This window comes from Coregonus lavaretus (genome assembly GCF_964263955.1).
Source record: "Coregonus lavaretus genome assembly, chromosome: 23".
NCBI lineage: Eukaryota > Metazoa > Chordata > Actinopteri > Salmoniformes > Salmonidae > Coregonus > Coregonus lavaretus.
Window position 1 is genome coordinate 29,942,210 of NC_140010.1, and position 21,371 is coordinate 29,963,580.

Sequence of the window (21,371 nt, forward strand, 5' to 3'; positions counted from 1 at the left end):
TTTTTTGGGGATTAAGTTCATTTTCATGGCAAAGAGGAACTTTGCAATTCATCTGATCACTCTTCATGACATTCTGGAGTATATGCAAATTGCCATCATAAAAACTGAGGCAGCAGACTTTGTGAAAATTTATATTTGTGTCATTCTCAAAACTTTTGACCACGACTGTACAGTACCAGTCAAAAGTTTGGACACACCTACTCATTCAAGGCTTTTTCTTTATCTTTACTATTTTCTACATTGTAGAATAATAATGAAGACATAAAAAACTATGTATTATTTCATAGTTTTGATGTCTTCATTATTATTCTACAATGTAGAACATAGGGATGCCAGACAGGATAAAGCTGTAAGCCCCCTTTGAGACTGGCACAATTAAAAATAGACATCAAAGATGGTAATGAAATCAGCAGCATTAACCTCTTAAAGATCAGACCCTTTTTTTCCATTTTCGCCTAAAATGACATACCCAAATCTAACTGCCTGTAGCTCAGGACCTGAAGCAAGGATATGCATATTCTTGATACCATTTGAAAGGAAACACTTTGAAGTTTGTGGAAATGTGAAATTTATGTAGGAGAATATAACGCATTAGATTTGGTAAAAGATAATACAAACAAAAAAACATGTGTTTTCTATTTATTTTTTTGTTTCATCATCTTTCAAATTCAAGAGAAAGGCCACAATATAATATTGCAGTTTAGGTGCAATTTAGATTTTGGCCACTAGATGGAAGCAGTGTGTGTGCAAAGTTTCTGTGAATCCAGTGAAGCATTGCAATACTGGACTATTTTGTATCAAGTCTGCCCAAATGTGCCGAATTGGTCAATTGATACATTTTCAAGTACATAACTATAGAGAACATACTAACATGATATGGTAATACAAAATGTAAGTTTACACACTCCCAGGAATGTTATACATGATGGATCATTAGCTTATACACTAACTTTCACACATCTAGATGGCAGGGTGGGTGTGTAGCCAGAGACAGCAAGGGTTCAAACTGTAGAACCCAGTTCCTACATTTGAATATAAAAATTGATTTTATCAAACAAAACTATGCTTATCCCAGAAACCCTAGACCCACTCCAATTTGCATACCGCCCCAACAGATCCACAGATGATGCAATCTCTATTGCACTCCACACTGCCCTTTCTCACCTGGACAAGAGGAACACCTATGTGAGAATGCTATTCATTGACTACAGCTCAGCGTTCAACACCATAGTGCCCTAAAAGCTCATCACTAAGCTAAGGACCCTGGTACTAAACATCTCCCTCTGCAACTGGATCCTGGACTTCCTGACGGACCGCCCCCAGGTGGTAACGGTAGGTAACAACACATCTGCCACGCTGATCCTCAACACGGGGGCCCCTCCTGTACTCCCTGTTCACCCATGACTGCATGGCCAGGCACGACTCCAACACCATCATTAAGTTTGCCGATGACACAACAGTGGTAGGCCTGATCACTGACAACGATGAGACAGCCTATAGGGAGGAGGTCAGAGACCTGGCAGTGTGGTGCCAGGATAACAGCCTCTCCCTCAACGTGATCAAGACAAAGGAGATGATTGTGGACTACAGGGGAAAAAAAGAGGACTGAGCACGCCCCCATTCTCATCGACGGGGCTGTAGTAGAACAGGTTGAGAGCTTCAAGCTTCAAGTTCCACATCACAAACAAATTATCATGGTCCAAACACACCAAGACAGTCGTGAAGAGGGCACGACAAAGCTTATTCCCCCCCAGGAGACTGAAAAGATTTGGCATGGGTCCTCAGATCCTCAAAAAGTTATACAGCTGCACCATCGAGAGCATCCTGACTGGTTGCATCACCACCTGGTATGGCAACTGCTCGGCTTCCGACCGCAAGGCACTACAGAGGGTAGTGCGTACGGCCCAGTACAATTTTCCTGCCATCCAGGATCCTCTATACCAGGCGGTGTCAGAGGAAGGCCCTAAAAATTGTCAAAGACTCCAGCCATCCTAGTCATAGACTGTTCTCTCTGCTACCGCACGGCAAGTGTTACCGGAGTGCCAAGTCTAGGTCCAAAATGCTTCTTAACAGCTTCTACCCCAAAGCCATAACTCTTGAACAGCTAATCATGACTACCCTGACTATTTGCATTGCCCCCCCACCCCACCGCACCCCACCCCACCCCAACCCCCTCTTTTACGCTGCTGCTACTCTGTTTATTATTTATGCATAGTCACTTTAACTCTACCCACATGTACATATTACCTCAATTACCTCGACTAACCGGTGCCCCCGCACATTGACTCTGTACCGGTACCCCCTGTATATAGCCTCCCTACTTTCATTTTATTTTACTGCTGCTCTTTAATTATTAGCTATTTTTTCTTTTTTACTTAGCTGCATTGTTGGTTAAGGGCTTGTAAGAAAGCATTTCACTGTAAGGTCCACACCTGTTGTATTCGGAGCATGTGGCAAATAAAATTTGATTTGATTTGATTTGATACATTTTATCTCTGGGACCCTCAGAATGACAAATCCGAGCAAGATTACTGATTGTAAGTACATTATTTACCTTCAGAGGTGAATGTATCAAACCAGTTGCCATGATAAGTTTTTTTGTTGTTGTGCACTCTCCTCAAACAATAGCATGGTAATAGCTACTATGAATTGGACAGTGCAGTTAGATTAACAAGAATTTAAGCTTTCTGCCCATGTAAGACATGTCTATGTCCTGGAAAGTTTGCTGTTACTGACAACAGTTATGCTTATCACATTAACGCACGTTAGCTCAACCGTCCCGTATAACTCCAGCTATTCATCTGCGAGAAGGCACCTTGTCATATCATTTTAGAATGAGAGGACTGTAGGTTGTTGCTGCTAGGTGCACATGCGATAGCAGCTCTTGCACAATCTTCGACATTCATAGTGACTGCTCAAACCTAGGTCTACGACTTCCTCCTAGAAGCTGCTGGCTTGTCACACACAGGTTCCCCATTGGCTTTAGGGGAGTACCGGGACGAAATAAACACGTTTTTTTCTTCTAATTACTCAAAGATCGATAGAGCTAGAGACACCATATTAGATTAAAAACAACTTATATACTGTATGTCCTCTACCATTAGCAACTAATTTCATTTTGAGTGTAGATGAGTTTCAGTTAAATAGACCAAGAACAGAACTATAGCAACGTTACTTTTGTAACAATAAAGAAAAAGAAGGGGAAAAAGTATGTTTTATTTTCACATACACCAGATAGGTGCAGTGAAATATGTTTATTTTACAGCACGTGTCAAACTCATTCCACTGACGGCTGAGTGTCTGCGGGTTTTTGCTCCTCACTTGTACTTGATTGATGAATGAAGGTCACTAATCAGTAAGGAACTCCCCTTACATGTTTGTCTATGTATTAATTGAAAGGAAAAACCAAAAACCAGCAGACACTAGGCCCTCCATGGAATGAGTTTGAGTTTGACACCCCTGTTTTACAGGGTCAGCCATAAGAGTATGGCACCCCTGGAGCAAATTAGGGTTAAGTGCCTTGCTCAAGGACACAGCGACAGATTTTTCACCTTGTCGGCTCGGGTATTTGAACCACCGACCTTCCGGTTACTGACTCAATGTTCTAACTGCAAGGTCACCTGCCGGCGAGGCGGGAGTGGAGTAACTCAGCCTTGGGACAGCTGGCAAGAAGTGCACAATATCTGTCTTATCTCCATGTTTCTTGTTTGTAATACTTGTTACTTTCAACAAATGTACTATCAGCCATAATTTCATGTTTGTGTCGATCTGAATAATTAATACTATAGGTTCAAAATGGTGAAAAATATATTTTCTAAACATAAACGGATCCATATTAACTATAATTTTCTCATCTCACTCACTGGGAATGTAGTAGGAGGTGTTTTTCACCATTTTCAATGACTTAATCCTTAGCCCTAACAATCAGGTGCGCTCCAGCAGCTCCAGCTGTCCTTGTCATGGACTCTCCTCGTGTCTTGATAGAATAAACGTCTTTATTCTCTTCACATTTCCATGGCTTAACATAAGGTAATTGACCCCCAGAATCATAAAGATATATTTTTTAACCACTTACCTGTCGTTAAAAGCTTATGTGAGTAGCTGATCCATCAAGTCAATTGATTAAGGCATAATTCTAATGTAATATATAATTTTCAAACATTGTCACTTGTTGATACAGTGGGGAAAAAAAGTATTTAGTCAGCCACCAATTGTGCAAGTTCTCCCACTTAAAAAGATGAGAGAGGCATGTAATTTTCATCATATGACAGACAAAATGAGAAAAAAAATCCAGAAAATCACATTGTAGGATTTTTTATGAATTTATTTGCAAATTATGGTGGAAAATAAGTATTTGGTCAATAACAACATTTTCTCAATACTTTGTCATATACCCTTTGTTGGCAATGACACATGTCAAACGTTTTCTGTAAGTCTTCACAAAGTTTTCACACACTGTTGCTGGTATTTTGGCCCATTCCTCCATTCAGATCTCCTCTAGAGCAGTGATGTTTTGGGGCTGTCGCTGGGCAACACGGACTTCCAACTCCCTCCAAAGATTTTCTATGGGGTTGAGATCAGGAGACTGGCTAGGCCACTCCAGGACCTTGAAATGCTTCTTACGAAGCCACTCCTTCGTTGCCCGGGCGGTGTGTTTGGGATCACTATCATGCTGAAAGACCCAGCCACGTTTCATCTTCAATGCCCTTGCTGATGAAAGGAGGTTTTCACTCAAAATCTCACGATACATGGCCCCATTCATTCTTTCCTTTACACGGATCAGTCGTCCTGGTCCCTTTGCAGAAAAACAGCCCCAAAGCATGATGTTTCCACCCCCATGCTTCACAGTAGGTATGGTGTTCTTTGGATGCAACTCCTCCAAACACGACGAGTTGAGTTTTTACCAAAAAGTTCTATTTTGGTTTCATCTGACCATTCTCCCAATCCTCTTCTGGATCATCCAAATGCACTCTAGCAAACTTCAGACGGGCCTGGACATGTACTGGCTTAAGCAGGGGGACACATCTGGCACTGCAGGATTTGAGTCCCTGGCGGCGTAGTGTGTTACTGATGGTAGGCTTTGGTACTTTGGTCCCAGCTCTCTGCAGGTCATTCACTAGGTCCCCCGTGTGGTTCTGGGATTTTTGCTCACCGTTCTTGTGATCATTTTGACCCCACGGGGTGAGATCTTGCGTGGAGCCCCAGATCGAGGGAGATTATCAGTAGTCTTGTATGTCTTCCATTTCCTAATAATTGCTCTCACAGTTGATTTCTTCAAAACAAGCTGCTTACCTATTGCAGATTCAGTCTTCCCAGCCTGGTGCAGGTCTACAATTTTGTTTCTGGTGTCCTTTGACAGCTCTTTGGTCTTGGCCATAGTGGAGTTTGGAGTGTGACTGTTTGAGGTTGTGGACAGGTGTCTTTTATACTGATAACAAGTTCAAACAGGTGCCATTAATACAGGTAACGAGTGGAGGACAGAGGAGCCTCTTAAAGAAGAAGTTACAGGTCTGTGAGAGCCAGAAATCTTGCTTGTTTGTAGGTGACCAAATACTTATTTTCCACCATAATTTGCAAATAAATTCATAAAAAATCCTACAATGTGATTTTCTGGATAAAAAAAATCTCAATTTGTCTGTCATAGTTGACGTGTACCTATGATGAAAATTACAGGCCTCTCTCATCTTTTTAAGTGGAAGAACTTGCACAATTGGTGGCTGACTAAATACTTTTTTTCCCCACTGTATTTTGCTAACATTATAAAAGCAATATGAACTAGAGGAGACAATGGCCTGTGCTTAAACTTTATTTTATTTTATTCCAGGTTATCAGTTTACATTGTGTTACCTGTGTCTCTCCTGTAACTTCTCCCAGGCTAACACCCAAAACTAGCTAGCGTGATACTTGAAACCTATGCTGGCATTTAGTCACTAGATGGGTTAAAAAATGCCATATGTTTGGAACTTTAAACAACTAAACAAAACTCTACAACCGAAAAACGCTTCCGGGTCCGTTTTTGTAATTACATCATTCAAAACCATTTTTTTGTTGATAACTCGGCAAAACATGTTCAGACTGGGCTGTTTTTTTCCAGGGAGGTCGTCCTCCATATTAGGAACGTGCTGACTTCGCTACGTCATTTTGGTTCTGTGTTATCTGTGAAAATGGGCTTGTTACTTTCACCCGTGTTACTTTCATCCCGGCTCTCCCCTACTCCCCTTCCGAAAAAAGATTGCAGTCAGAGTGCAGTTTAACTGCAGTATGCTGCAATTACTGCGTCCAAAATACCACAATCGACTGCAGTTACTGCACTTTTACTGCAGTTTCAAAACTGCATTCTTTTTTTGTAAGGGTCACTTACATGTCAACAGTAGAGAGAAACCCAAGGGTAAAAAGCTAGCTTGACCACAAAACTTGCATCTGAGGAAACCACAGACATGAACTTCTAAAAGAGGAAACGTCTTTATCTTTCATTCTCCAGCTCTGACAGCTGCAGCAGTTCAGTGTCAGTCAGTTAATCAGTCACTTTTTCAATCAGTTAATTTGTCTCTAAGTCAGTTCATGTTATTCCTTCAGAGATGACTAACGTCACCTGCAACATCACCCACAACAAATACCCCCTCTGGCCCTGGGTCTTCCACTCAACACCCTCTCCCTGGGGCTCCTGTTATGCCGCTTGGGGCTCCGCTCAATGCCCGTGATCTACATGGCCAACCTGGCCCTCTCAGACCTCCTCTTCACCCTCTCCATGCCCCTCCAGATCCTGTCCTTCGTCAGGGGCCACCGGCCCTACGGACACCTGGCCTGCATGGTCTCTGGGACTCTGTTTTCCATCAACCTCTACTCCAGCTCCTACTTCATCATGTTTATTAGCGTGGACCGGTTCCTGGCTGTGGTCTATCCGCTGCGCTCGCACCCTCTGAGGACACCAGGCGTGGCCATATGGGTGGTGCCATGGCGGTGCCCGTGGCGCTGAATCACCATGCTGACCTGGACGAGAGGTGCAGCATGTGGCGTTGCTTCGAGGGCTACACTCAGGAAAAGTGGCGCTTTGGGTTCTATATCGCCTGTGTTTCCACTGTCCTGGGGAATGTTGTTCTATTTGCCGTCATCGTAGGCTGTACAGTGGCGGGGGTGCCAAAGCTGAGAGTACAGAAGGCCACCTCTTCCTCATCCTTCTCCTCTTCCTCTGTGGATAAGAGCCAGATGGTGTGGCTGCTTGTGACCAACCTTTCGATCTACACAGTGTGTTACATCCCCTTTCATGTTGCCATGGTCATATGGGCTCTACAAGCTATACTACCTGCAATCCCAGTTCCCCTTCTTTGGCTTCCATATTGGGACTATCTGCTTGGCTAGTGTGAACAGCTGCCTGGATCCTCTCATCTACTACTTCAGCTCCAAGATCCTCAAGAGAGGGAGAGGGACTACAGGAACCACAGAGGCTAATGTCACGGTTCTGCCTAATTCTGCCTTGTGGTGGAGGACTGGCATTAGTAGAGGTGAGAATGCTAGAGATGGTCTTGAACAAGTTAATGGTGGACGTTAAGTTGTTCTTACACATTTTGTACTCTATTTGTGTATGCAAATGAGACACAGGACGCTGCTGAGAAATCAAATGGCAAACGGAATGAAATTATATTGGTTAGGGTGTTGACTTAAAAACCACCCTCATTTGTCCTGTATCGCTTAGTCTCACTTCCTTTGAAGACGTATTTCTTCTGTCTATTATGAGTGTGATGGGGAATAAAATGTCAGTTGTGGTGTGTGCGTTTGTGTTTGTGTGTGTGCATGATTGTGTGTTTGTGTGGCAGGGGAGAGAGATGTCACTAATAGCTCTGAAGTATCCTAGATACATAATGTACCAAATGTTGTATATGACAGTTAAATTGTAGCTTCGTCCTATATTTTAATATTTTATAAAGCTGTTTTATAGACCTGTTGAATGTCTTCTTCTGAAGGGAGATGTAGTTGAAATGTAGCAATGTTATTTTCTCAGATTATTGGTAATTGGTCTGACTTTCTATTTTTCTATAAGAAATATGTTCAACGTTGTAGATTTTGGTAGCCATGTGTCATTCTGTTTCTCTAAGTCACACACAGGACAATGAAAATGCAAAGATAATGAACTAAGAAGTATAGTTTAATTGTTTATTCATTAGGTAGTAAGATAAGCTATTACAAGCCAAATGACAGTACAGCATGGCGAGTCAGAAGAGAAGGGGACATCTCATGAAAATATATATATCATACAGTAGGTCCCTTTACAACAGCAACAGAATTCTTCCATATCATATAGTATAGTAAAAAAAGGTTAAGAGCGTGAGACAGGCAAGCAATGGAGAGATCAGGATAGTAGGGATGGAAACTGGCTACAAAGATTCAACTGCAGACAAGAGGCTGATCCCACTAAACAGAAGGAAGAGGACGGCCATGTCCCAATTCTCCTGAGATCCGTCCCAAAATATGCCTAAGTAACACCCTCATGATTCAACATAGCGTTAATGACTATATATTTGGTTCCGTTGGCCCATTGAAAGCACTGCTACTTCAGTCTAAGCCACGTGAGAGCCAGACAGAGTCAATGAGTGGAAGATACCACGAAGAGGAACAAACCATAGAGAAATGACCATTCAATCACAAAACAAGTTTAGATAAAAATCTATGTACGTTCGAATTTGAAATCCAAGGAAAATCCATATACAGTATATATTGCTTATAGGAATGATGCTAAATACATATACACAATTCATGATTTAAATTACAGGTGAACAAAACATCTAAAATATGAGGTATGTTTTGGGCAATTCGGGACAACCAAAACAGGACATCATCATGGGTTCACTTTGGTTGAACCGAGAGACCAATAAAAACATGTCTGTCTGCACAGCGCATGAAGCAGCATTATGCCCAATTCTCTTCACTGTTACACACACTGCACAGGGTTACAAATAGAAGAAAAGTCAAATACAGAAAGGATGAACATGCCAACTCAATCGGAATCGATTTAAGTAAAAACACAACACAACTCATCTGATTATGCTGGCGTCGACCTCAAATGAAGACATATCAAATGAAAAAAACATCTGTGCAACAACATGACATTAAAACCCAAGGAACAAAAAAGCTACGGATTCATTGCATTACTGGCATTATCAAAATATACAGACCATTGGAATACAATAACAAATAGAATCAACACCAGAGCAGTAAACAACAATTCAACTTGGGACAAAAAAAAGGAATACAATAAACATTCAAATCAATAACTATTGGACAAACACAATATTTTTAAAGTGCAATATAAAGCCTAAGGGATGTGCAAGGTATGGTTTCAGAGTTGGCTTGGTGGTGTAGGGTGGCCATCTCGCCATCTTCTCCCTCGGAAAGTTAGACCCTGTCGCAGATCACCGTCTCGACAACAAAGGTGTTCTCAAAGTGACGGATGCTGTGGCAGTTCCTCGCCTCGCGCTTGTCAATGCCTAGAGAGAGGGATGGAGAAGAAGAGAAGATAGGTAAGCTTACATCCAGGGTTATGTGTCATGTTCCATTATGTTATACCTATAACATACTTTTGATATGATATGATAGGGATTGGGATATCTATTGTGCTATTGCTGTGCTGGGTTACAGAGGTACTGGCCACTCCCCATTTGTGTTCATATGTCCACATATTGGCCGCCTATTAACCATTATGATAGTCTATGTACATGCATTCTCATAAGACTAGTTAGCTTTATTCAGAAATACAACAGTTGAGGGAGCTGCCTACCTCATTCACTGTTACCATGACTACCAGTACTAGCCTCATCTTGGATCAATGGAGTTGCCTATCAGTCCATATGTGCTCAGTGGCAAGGAAGCATGTTACATCAATGCTCTGGTTCTATAACTGGCCAATCACAGAGCAAATCCCTACTACGCGTCACTTCCTCCCTCACGCATGCTGCCTGATGGTGTGTTGGAGTAATGACTCACATACACACACGTGATGGCTCTGACATGGTAATCATACAGGGATATGTGTGTGGAAGTTTGCCAACAACTCATATTGTGGGAGGCTAGCGCCTGGCGGAGCCCACACACATATACGTGCATGCTCTCACACACACACACACCCTGTCTGAGCCCACACAGGAAGCTCTGATATCGACATGGCCATCTCCATTTCCTTTGTGATGATGGATTTCATATGGAGGCCTCTGACAGTCAGCGTTTCTCCCACCACACAGTCAGCCAACCCACGGATTCTCTCTTGACTCAGTGACTACTATGAAACACACAGTCTTCTGTTCTCCTCTCCTCTGCTCTGTACAGGACAGCAAGAGTCTAACTGATGACATAGCACTTACATTCATCTCATGTTGACAAGGACATCTGTGTGTGATTGCGAGTGTGTGTGTGAGTGTGAAAATGTATGCCGACGCGTGAGATAATATATCTGAGTGTGTGTGTGTGTTACTTACGTCGACGTGCGTCGCGTTGGCGTTTGAGGCGGTAGGTGTCTTTTCCGTAGCAGAGCCGGTGGATGAAGGGCCCCAGCTGTCTCATGTTCCTCACCCTCCCCGTCACCACCATCTCCTCCTGGATGATGTAGGTCTGGGGCAGGTACGTCCCCTTCTGTTGGAGAGAGAGACAAACACACTTTATATAACTGTCCTTCACAGGGCGTACACAGATTAAGTCAAATAGATAGACATAACACAATAGCATACCTTGACGTTGACCAGCAGCTCCCACAGGTTCCTTGGTGGCATGACCAGGGTGGTGTTGAGCTCAATCACGTAACACTTGTCCAGGGCAATGTCGTGGTACGCAGTCAGACCCTGGAATTAGAAATGACAACAAAAAATGTATCATCAATTCCGAGGTATTGAATAACTCTTTACCTTTGAGTAGCAGAAAGGTCTTTGCTCCACGTCTTGCAGCAGAGTTGAAGGAGGAAGGAAACGTCAGCATTTACCAAACTGATAAAGAAATGTGTGAGTAAGATATGACTAAAATGTCACACCCTCAGTTAAACTAATAATGTATGACTATTAGTAGACTAGAGCTTAGAGCAGGGGTGTCAAACTCATTTTAGCTCAGGGGCCACATGGAGGAAAATCTATTCCCAAGTGGGCCGGACCGGAAAAATCATGGTATATATATAACTTAAAAACAACAACTTCAGATTGTTTTTGTTTTAATACGATCAACATACAACATAAAGCTGGAGCCTGAGGACAGTGTGTCCAAAATAGTACAAGCACAACATCACTATTAATCATAAAACACGTCAAGTTTATTTGAAAATTCTAAAGAAAAAGAACACACAAACACACAATGCCGCAGTGATTAACAGAACTGTTTCACAGATCACAGAACTATATCAGGGTGTCATTTCTCAGGCAGAAATGTAGATAAAAATAATGAAATCCTGTTCCCCAAACAAGTGCAAGAACCACAGAGTCAAGAATAGGTTAAATATACAAATAAAATAAAAACAATTAAAAACAATAGCACATCAACATAAAAACATATAAACATAAAGCTGGAGCCTGAGGACAGTGTCCAAAAGCACAACATCACTATTAATCATAAAACACCTCAAGTTATTTGAAAGTTCTGAGGACAAAGAACACACAAACACACAATGCCTCAGTGATTCACAGAAGTACACTGCTCAAAAAAATAAAGGGAACACTTAAACAACACAATGTAACTCCAAGTCAATCACACTTCTGTGAAATCAAACTGTCCACTTAGGAAGCAACACTGATTGACAATACATTTCACATGCTGTTGTGCAAATGGAATAGACAACAGGTGGAAATTATAGGCAATTAGCAAGACACCCCCAATAAAGGACTGGTTTTGCAGGTGGTGACCACAGACCACTTCTCAGTTCCTATGCTTCCTGGCTGATGTTTTGGTCACTTTTGAATGCTGGCGGTGCTTTCACTCTAGTGCTAGCATGAGACGGAGTCTACAACCCACACAAGTGGCTCAGGTAGTGCAGCTCATCCAGGATGGCACATCAATGCGAGCTGTGGCAAGAAGGTTTGCTGTGTCTGTCAGCGAAGTGTCCAGAGCATGGAGGCGCTAACAGGAGACAGGCCAGTACATCAGGAGACGTGGAGGAGGCCGTAGGAGGGCAACAACCCAGCAGCAGGACTGCTACCTCCACCTTTGTGCAAGGAGGAGCAGGAGGAGCACTGCCAGAGCCCTGCAAAATGACCTCCAGCAGGCCACAAATGTGCATGTGTCTGCTCAAACGGTCAGAAACAGACTCCATGAGGGTGGTATGAGGGCCCGACGTCCACAGGTGGGGGTTGTGCTTACAGCCCAACACCGTGCAGGACGTTTGGCATTTGCCAGAGAACACCAAGATTGGCAAATTCGCCACTGGCACCCTGTGCTCTTCACAGATGAAAGCAGGTTCAAACTGAGCACATGTGACATACGTGACAGAGTCTGGAGACGCTGTGGAGAACGTTCTGCTGCCTGCAACATCCTCCAGCATGACCGGTTTGGCGGTGGGTCAGTCATGGTGTGGGGTGGCATTTCTTTGGGGGGCCGCACAGCCCTCCATGTGCTCGCCAGAGGTAGCCTGACTGCCATTAGGTACTGAGATGAGATCCTCAGACCCCTTGTGAGACCATATGCTGGTGCGGTTGGCCCTGGGTTCCTCCTAATGCAAGACAATGCTAGACCTCATGTGGCTGGAGTGTGTCAGCAGTTCCTGCAAGAGGAAGGCATTGATGCTATGGACTGGCCCGCCCGTTCCCCAGACCTGAATCCAATTGAGCACATCTGGGACATCATGTCTCGCTCCATCCACCAACGCCACGTTGCACCACAGACTGTCCAGGAGTTGGCGGATGCTTTAGTCCAGGTCTGGGAGGAGATCCCTCAGGAGACCATCCGCCACCTCATCAGGAGCATGCCCAGGCGTTGTAGGGAGGTCATACAGGCACGTGGAGGCCACACACACTACTGAGCCTCATTTTGACTTGTTTTAAGGACATTACATCAAAGTTGGATCAGCCTGTAGTGTGGTTTTCCACTTTAATTTTGAGGGTGACTCCAAATCCAGACCTCCATGGGTTGATACATTTGATTTCCATTGATCATGTTTGTGCGATTTTGTTGTCAGCACATTCAACTATGTAAAGAAAAAAGTATTTAATAAGATTATTTCATTCATTCAGATCTAGGATGTGTTATTTTAGTGTTCCCTTTATTTTTTTGAGCAGTGTATATCACAGATCACAGAACTATATCAGGGTGTCATTTCTCAGGCAGAAATGTAGATAAAAATAATGAAATCCTGTTCCCCAAACAAGTGCAAGAACCACAGAGTCAAGAATAGGTTAAATATACAAATAAAATAAAATCAATTAAAAACAATAGCACATCAACATAAAAACATATAAACATAAATCTGAAAGCGTTGCTCAAACTCCCGTAACAGTCCCGTTATTTTATCTTTGAACCGCTTCATGTCTGCCACATGTTGGGTCGCGCACACATTTTTCAGACAGGGGAAGTGAGCTGCATCACCACCGGCAAGTTGCGTCTCCCACAATGACAGCTTCAACCTGAAAGAACGTATGCTGTCATAATACTGCGTGACAACTTTGTTGCGCCCTTGCAGCTGTTTGTTCAAGTTATTCAGGTGCTCTGTAACATCCACCATAAATGCAAGGTCCTGCATCCATTCTGCGGAATGAAATTCTAACACTGGTTTGCCCTTTTCTTCCATGAACTGTTCAATTTCTTCTCGTAAATCAAAGAAACGCCTCAGCACAGCACCTCGGCTTAACCATCTTACCTCAGTGTGGTATGGCAGGCCATAGATGTGGTCTTTCTCTCTGAGAAGGCTGTCAAACTGACGGTGATTCAGGCTTCTGGATCGGATGAAATTAACAGTTTGGATGACCACCTTCATGACGTTATCCATCTTTAATAACTTGCAACACAAAGCCTCCTGGTGCAAAATACAGTGAAAAGTCAAAAAATCACGTCCTCCATTTGCAGATTGCACTTTCTCTCTGAACTTTGTCACAACGCCTGCTTTTTTCCCGATCATTGAGGGCGCACCATCTGTAGCCAGGCTGACAGCGCGGGACCAGTCCACTCCGACCCTGTCCAGCGCGCCGACGAGTGCGGTAAAAATATCAGCTGCTGTCGTTGTATGTCATCGGCACCAACTCCACGAACTCCTCGGTGACGGTCAATGTGTCATCAACTCCGCGGATGAAAATGGCCAGTTGTGCAACATCTGTAATGTCCGTGCTTTCATCAATTGCAACCGAAAACGCAATAAATGACTACTTTTTGCTTCAACTGGCTGTCCAAATCCACTGAAAGATCGGAAATCCTGTCTGCAACTGTGTTTCTTGTCAGGCTGATATTTGCAAAAGCCTGCCGCTTTTCAGGGCACACAATCTCCACTGCCTTCATCATGCATGTTTTTACAAATTCACCCTCACTAAATGGTTTTGAAGCCACTGCGATTTCATTAGCAATGAGGTAGCTAGCTTTCACTGCAGCGTCACTGATGTCTCGGCTGTGAGTAAACACAGACTGCTGTTTCTTCAGACCCGCCAACAGTTCATTCACCTTCTCTCATCTCCGCTGTCCTTGAAAGTTGTCATATTTGTCGGCATGAAGACTCACATAGTGGCGACAAAGGTTATATTCTTTCAGCACTGCAACATGCTCTGAACACACCAAACATACAGCTTTCCCATTCAATTCCGTGAATAAATAGGATGACCATTTTTCTTGGAACACTCTGCGTCCACTTTTCTCTTTTTTGACAGAGACATATTGGGGCAATGAGGGTGCCAAAGCACATAATGTTAAAAGTAGAAGCCGTAATAAATATCGCGGGCAAAACAAAGTAGCTCATTGGCTGCACGTGCTTGACCTACTTGCTCTCGGTATAAACAGTTTGCTTGCTTAACACAATTGCTATTGCGCCATCCGGTGGACGCAATTGGAACAGCAGTTTATTTTATTGAAAAATTGCAGCGCATTTTTATACTTTACAAAATTATTATTATTAATTTATTTTATTTTTTTTTAAAATCATCTCGCGGGCCGGATTAAACCCGTTTGCGGGCCTGATCCGGCCCGCGGGCCGGACGTTTGACACCCCTGGCTTAGAGAGTTAATCAAATGTGTTTATATAAGATGCATATTTGCCCAGCAACAGAGTATTTGTGTCTTGTAATTAGGCAAGCAGAAGTGCAAAACGATTGAAACCAATAACAGGAGACTGGTTCCAAAAACACACAGGGAAGGGGAGTGAAAGGCTTGCAGGATATTGTGAGAACAGCAATAACTATGTATGGGAATAGAGAAAAAATGCAGCCTGCCCGAGCAAGGAGTAGACTATGATAAGAACATATGTGTGTGTGTATGTGTGACCTGATGGTCAGGAGAGCAGAGGATAACCACATGAGCTAAACCCAGGTGTGAGTTTACAAGATGTGTACAGTGGAAAAATACAGCCCGCCTAAAGCAGGGTGGGATTTTTCCTCTGACGTGTGTGTATAAAAATATTGTACGTCCATTTCGTGGCAGAGCGCTCTCATGAATAAAGGCTGACCATTGCAGAAAGGGGTCTTTGTTTAATTCATTATTTAAACTAGAGATTTACACCTCTGGGAATTATTCAAAGATTTAAGAAGTAGTTGACTTCAACCATTGAGATAACAGAATTCTCGTGACACAAACCCACAGATGTACTCCAGTCTGACACTTAATAACAGAGAAGGTCACATAAAGCTTTCATTGCCTTGTAGAACACAGACCCTTAAAGACACATTCTCCAGAATCATATGCTCATATGTATACCAGTTGGCAACGGGTGAGAATTCTGGCACAAAATGGCTGCCTTGTATCAGACTCCACATTGGCTGTGTGTATTGGCATAGGGATGACTGAGGGTCCCTTGGTTCTTACCCTGTGGAAGTCGTGGATGATGTCTGCGGGGTCACTCCCTCCGAAATGGGGTACGGGCACGCTGATCTGCTCGTAGTTGTCTTCTAGGTAGATGCCCACGTTCTCCTCCAGCTCCTGTCTGCCGTGCATGGGGGCGTACACAGAGTCCTCATACAGCACCCTGCAGTGGAACAGACTGTCCTCAGGAATCTAGAACACAGAGAGAGAACAGATCAGAACAGGGTTAGGATAGTCAGGGGGATATCTATATGTGGTATATCTACAGTACCAGTCAAATGTTTGACACACCTATTTATTCAAGGGTTTTTCTTAATTTTTACTATTTTCTACCTAGCGAAGACATCGAAACTATGAAATAACACATATGGAATCATGTAGTAACCATAAAAGTGTTTTAAAAAATCCAAATATATTTTAGAGTTTAGATTCTTCAAAGTAGCCACCCTTTGCCTTGATGACAGCTTTGCACACTCTTGGCATTCCCTCAACCAGCTTCACCTGGAATGCTTTTCCAACAGTCTTGAAGGAGTTCCCACATATGCTGAGCATTTGTTGGCTGCTTTGCCTTCACTCTGAGGTCCAACTCATCCCAAACCATCTCAATTGGATAGAGGTCGGTTGATTGTGGAGGCCAGGTCATCTGATGCAGCACTCCATCACACTCCTTCTTGGTAATTTGGACTCCAGACCAAAGGACAGATTTCCACCGGTCTAATGTCCATTGCTCGTGTTTCTTGGCCCAAGCAAGTCTCTTCTTCTTATTGGTGTCCTGTAGTAGTGGTATCTTTGCAGCAATTCGACCATGAAGGCATGATTCATGCAGTCTCCTCTGAACAGTTGATGTTGAGATGTGTCTGTTACTTGAACTCTGTGAAGCATTTATTTGGGCTGCAATTTCTGAGGCTGGTAACTCTAATGAACTTATCCTCTGCAGCAGAGGTAACTCTGGGCCTTCTTTTCCTGTGGCTGTCCTCATGAGAGCCAGTTTCATCATAGCGCTTGATGGTTTTTGCGACTGCCCTTGAAGAAACTTTCAGTTCTTGAGATTTTCCAGATTGTCTGACCTTCATGTCTTAAAGTAATGATGGACTGTCGTTTCTCTTTGCTTATTTGAGCTGTTCTTGTCATAATATGGACTTCGTCTTTTACCAAATAGGGCTTTCTTTTCTTCTGTATACCACCCCTACCTTGTCACAACACAACAAATTGGCTCAAACGCATTAAGAAGGAAAGAAATTCCACAAATTAACTTTTAACAAGGCACACCTGTTAATAGAAATGCCTTCCAGGTGACTACCTTATGAAGCTGGTTGAGAGAATGCCAAGAGTGTGCAAAGCTGTCATCAAGGCAAAGGATGGCTACTTTTGTTTAACACTTTTTTGGTTACTACATGATTCCATATGTGTTATTTCATAGTTTTGATGTCTTCACTATTATTCTACAATGTAGAAAATAGTAAAAAAAATAAAGAAACACTTTTGACTGGTACTGTATATGAATCATCATTGCTTCAATCAGAACCAATCTGTCTGTATGATTGAATATGTGAGGTATGATGTAGCAGGTAGTAGTAGCTACTACTGGTAGTTGTGCAGTAGTATAGTGTAGTAAGGTGTGTGAGGTAGTATGTAAAAGTAATATAATATCTGACCTGTAGTATGAAACATAAGTTACTAGTGGTAGTTGTGTAGTGTAGTATAGTTATATTATAGTAGTATAGTGTAGTAAGTTGTGTGAGGTAGTATGTAAAAGTAATATAATATCTGACCTGTAGTATGAAAAATAAGTTACTAGTGGTAGTTATGTAGTGTTGTATAGTGAAGTACAGTAGTATAGTACCTGTGGTATGAAGTAATAGCGATAGACGTATATGGAGGCCAGCACCAGTCCTGACATGAACACCACCAGGCCAAAGGTGAGACAACAGAGTCCATTCAGATGAGACTTCTTGGGCCTCAGAGGAAGAACCAGCTCCTGGTGGAAGAAACAATACACAGGTCAGACCTACAGGCCAATGTCTGATAAGTTCAATAAGAATTATCAGCAGGATGCTCCCGCTATGAAACAGCAGTTTCCGTTTCACTCTATGTTGGTGGTAGTAGCTAAGCAGTTATCTTCACCTAAAAAAACTCATGACTATGATATAATCAAATTCATCCGAGCAGAAATAATCAGTCATATAATATCTTAGAGTGAACCTCTCACACAGCCACGCTTTCCTGTTCTACAAGCCATATTTTCTTGCTTAGTCTGATGAGACCACTCTGTCCTTGCCAAGCGGTTAGTCAGAGAGGACATCTCTAAGACGTACTGTAGGCTTAAGGCTAGAAATGCCTCCTCATCCCAACAGCCCACCCACAGTCTCTCAGCCCTACCGTCAATCTGTTCGCTATTAGCGATACGCTAGTCGCTAGCTAGAGACGGTACCCACACACGGTTGCTAGGGACTACGGAGGATCAAAAGGGATGAGACAGGTTGCGTTGTGTGTGCCGAGTGACGGCGAAGGAGGCTGGCGCGGTTGTCTGGTAGCTCTATTCATAGGCCTCTACTTCCAAATGCCTTATTTGTAGCTGTGACAGCTGTTACATCACACACCTCCAGTGGGAGGGAGATCAGAGCGATTGCGTGGAAAAGGAATCTCAAGCCGGAGTTGATATTAATAGTCCTTATACAGATTTGGTATATATACGTCTCCTATGACACCTTTGCAAGAATCCCGTCTCCCACCTCCCTACCGTCTTTTTTTGCTTTTTATGCAAATCCAGTATGGCCACCCTTTTAGCAGCTCCCTGACAGTTATGTAACCAAAGCATATTTCTTATGACTCTCTACAGTGTGACTTCATTTCTTTCCTCATCTCCTTTCCTTAATCTGGTTTGAATGAACAGAACAGATGAAAGCCACCCGAAGTAGGCCTATGTCTACCATATTGCACCTGTGAAGTATTTTCAGATCAGTGCAGACGGCATAGATTAGGGTGATCATGACACAAGGAAAATAAATCACATTACACTATTTAAATTAATGCATTGCGCCCTCATTTAAAAAATAAATAAATAAACAGCCCCACTGCGCAGGTGGCTCTCACGCGCTTCCTGCTGGATTGGCGGGGGAAACCACTTCGGTAACCATAGCGCAGCCATAACGTTTCCATTTTTATGCACAATTTACATCGTAATTATTGACGTGATACAACTTCCCAATATCAAAACATAAACGTTTTGTATTGAAAGCTTTCGATAAACATAGCTATTATTCGACAAAAATTGTCTAGTATAGTCTACAATTCGTGGCTACATCTGTGGTATATTCATTACAGAAACTGTTTAAGAACCAAACGGAAGCAAACAGCAAAACGAGAGTTTCTATTGGACTATTTAAGGTAGGTCCCGCCCCGTTTCGTTCCGTTTAAGAAAAGTTTTGCAACAAAATCAGCGGAATGAATACACCCCTGCAGTGTCTCCCCCCCCCCAACCCACACACCTAGCCTAAGCCTAAGAAGGTGACGTAATGTCAACATCCTCCTGCTGTGCTGCCTGGCTTGTATCGCTTTTAAACGGTTACTTTATATCCGTGTTTCCAGCGCTTTCACTGCAACAGTGTATCATTGCTGGTAACAATAGTACCAACACAGAATATTGTAACAATAAATGATTTAGTGGTACTATATTCAGAATGGCCTACTGCTGATGTTATGGTTTGTTTTGGAAAAATAGCCCTGATATAATCTAATTATTGCATCTTGGTCAGCAAAAAATCCCTCTTTCTCCACAACGCTATGTCAATACATGGAATATAGAAAGGAGATGCTGAACTCACGTGTTCATAGGGCATGAGAATCTCGGCTTTGTCTCCATCGAGCTCCTTCTCTGCTTTCTGCGCCGAGACCGACTGGAAAGTAATCTTCACCATCTTTGTTTATTTTTTTCAACACACTGACTTCCTCATTCGATGCTGGTTGATTATATAGTTGTACTGTTCTTTCGCCCCCGTCCTATCAAGCTCCTCTCTGACCTCAGATAAGCGTAGCTGTGACGAACAATCCTATGTCTGACTCGAAAAAAATCATACCACTATCACTTTTCAAAATAATAGTCGACATCCATATGAGTTTGATTAAAATGTTGCTTTTATTAGCCTGTTGTTTATGTTATTGTGTTTTATAATAATTGAGTTTGTATAGATATTGCTGGACTTATACAAGTTTGCACATAAATGGACGTTTTTCATTGCATGAATTAGATTCAGAATATGGGGTTTATTTGCGAGAGTCGTTAAGGGACTTTTATTCTGAAGGTTTGCACCAGATATGGGTATACCTTCCTTATCTTATTTTTAGCGCTTTTTCTCTGCTGATTTTCCTGAATAAACTCTGATCATCCGGAAGTCTATAATGATACGCCTATACAGGAGTGAAACTGAAATAATCTCTTTAATGACGTGAAATTGGATATGTGAGAGTAAACTATGTGAATGTTAAGCACATATTTATAATCACTACAGAGTCTGACTTTACACAGTGGAAAATTAATTTTGTGTTTCATTATTCTAAAGGCCATACTATATGTTCATCTTCCTAGTAGGCCTAAGCATGAATAAACTATTCATATGAGGAAACAACCCCTATAGCAATGTATTAGCTGTCTGTCTGTCTGTCTGTCCGATCGGAGCAATAGAGCACAAATGGAGAAAAAAATATATTATCTTCAATTCATTTCACAACTCTCAATAAAGATAAGCATGGTTGGAGCCCATATGCCAAAGGTTGAGTTGGCCTACATTTGTTGTCATTTTAGCAGACGCTCTTGTCCAGAGCGACTTACAGTCGTGAGTGCATGCATTTTTTATTTGTACTGGTCTCCAGTGGGAATCGAACCCACAACCCTGGCATTGCAAGTTCAACGCTCTACGAACTGAGCCACATGGTGTAGAGAAGAAGTGTATTTAGCCTATTCAATACTAAGGACTGGACGATAATGTGACACATTTTCCTATTCAAATTTGGCCCAATGTCCCATTCTGTTAATTGTCTTGAATTGGGTTGGAATTGGCCTCAACCTTGGACAGGACATGTATTAAGTGCAATGGCCCACAATTAAACTTGAAATACACGTAAAGGTGACTAATTACACAACGTGAGAATTGTCTGTTAATGTTGCACGATTCAATGGGCTAATGGAATTTGCTAATGGATTTGGGAATTGGTTAAGTGTTTGTTTGAGTCGGAAGTTATGACGATGAGTACAAAATCTAACATTTATAGGGCACATTCATAATGATCCTTTGGGCATATTGTTTACTTATTGTTTTATATTTCCTAATTCAATAAATATCTGTTTTATGTGTTAAGTTATGATTAATTGTCTCTTTGCTGTTTCTTGTCATCATTTCATTTCCATCTATCTTACAAAG

General features: G+C 42.4%; 2 protein-coding genes across 2 annotated transcripts; one reads left to right on the plus strand and one right to left on the minus strand.

Annotated features, from left to right (window-relative positions):
* Positions 1-6,640: 6,640 nt before the first annotated feature.
* On the plus strand, positions 6,641-7,449 carry LOC311150474 (lysophosphatidic acid receptor 4-like; the record flags this gene model as incomplete). The annotated part of the gene is made up of 3 exons (XM_084187973.1): positions 6,641-6,932; positions 7,118-7,275; positions 7,399-7,449. Coding segments are annotated over 3 exons (501 nt in total), but the record flags the coding sequence as incomplete, so codon positions are not given.
* Positions 7,450-8,137: 688 nt separating this feature from the next.
* On the minus strand, positions 8,138-19,992 carry LOC311099077 (integral membrane protein 2C-like). The gene is made up of 6 exons (XM_084139694.1): positions 19,779-19,992; positions 17,798-17,932; positions 15,958-16,146; positions 10,716-10,826; positions 10,467-10,620; positions 8,138-9,482 (listed from the first exon to the last, which is right to left on the minus strand). The coding sequence occupies exons 1-6, from the start codon at positions 19,869-19,871 to the stop codon at positions 9,391-9,393; spliced, it is 774 nt and encodes a 257-aa protein (XP_083995820.1). The 5' UTR covers positions 19,872-19,992; the 3' UTR covers positions 8,138-9,390.
* Positions 19,993-21,371: the final 1,379 nt, after the last annotated feature.

Excerpts from the sequence above, each read along its gene's own strand:
- LOC311099077 (XM_084139694.1), bottom strand. The coding sequence starts at position 19,871 with ATGGTGAAGATTACTTTCCAGTCGGTCTCGGCGCAGAAAGCAGAGAAG. Across the intron at positions 17,933-19,778 it reads TTCTCATGCCCTATGAACAC|GAGCTGGTTCTTCCTCTGAG; the intron begins GTGAGTTCAGCA and ends TTCTTCCACCAG. Across the intron at positions 9,483-10,466 it reads CCAACGCGACGCACGTCGAC|GCATTGACAAGCGCGAGGCG; the intron begins GTAAGTAACACA and ends CCCTCTCTCTAG.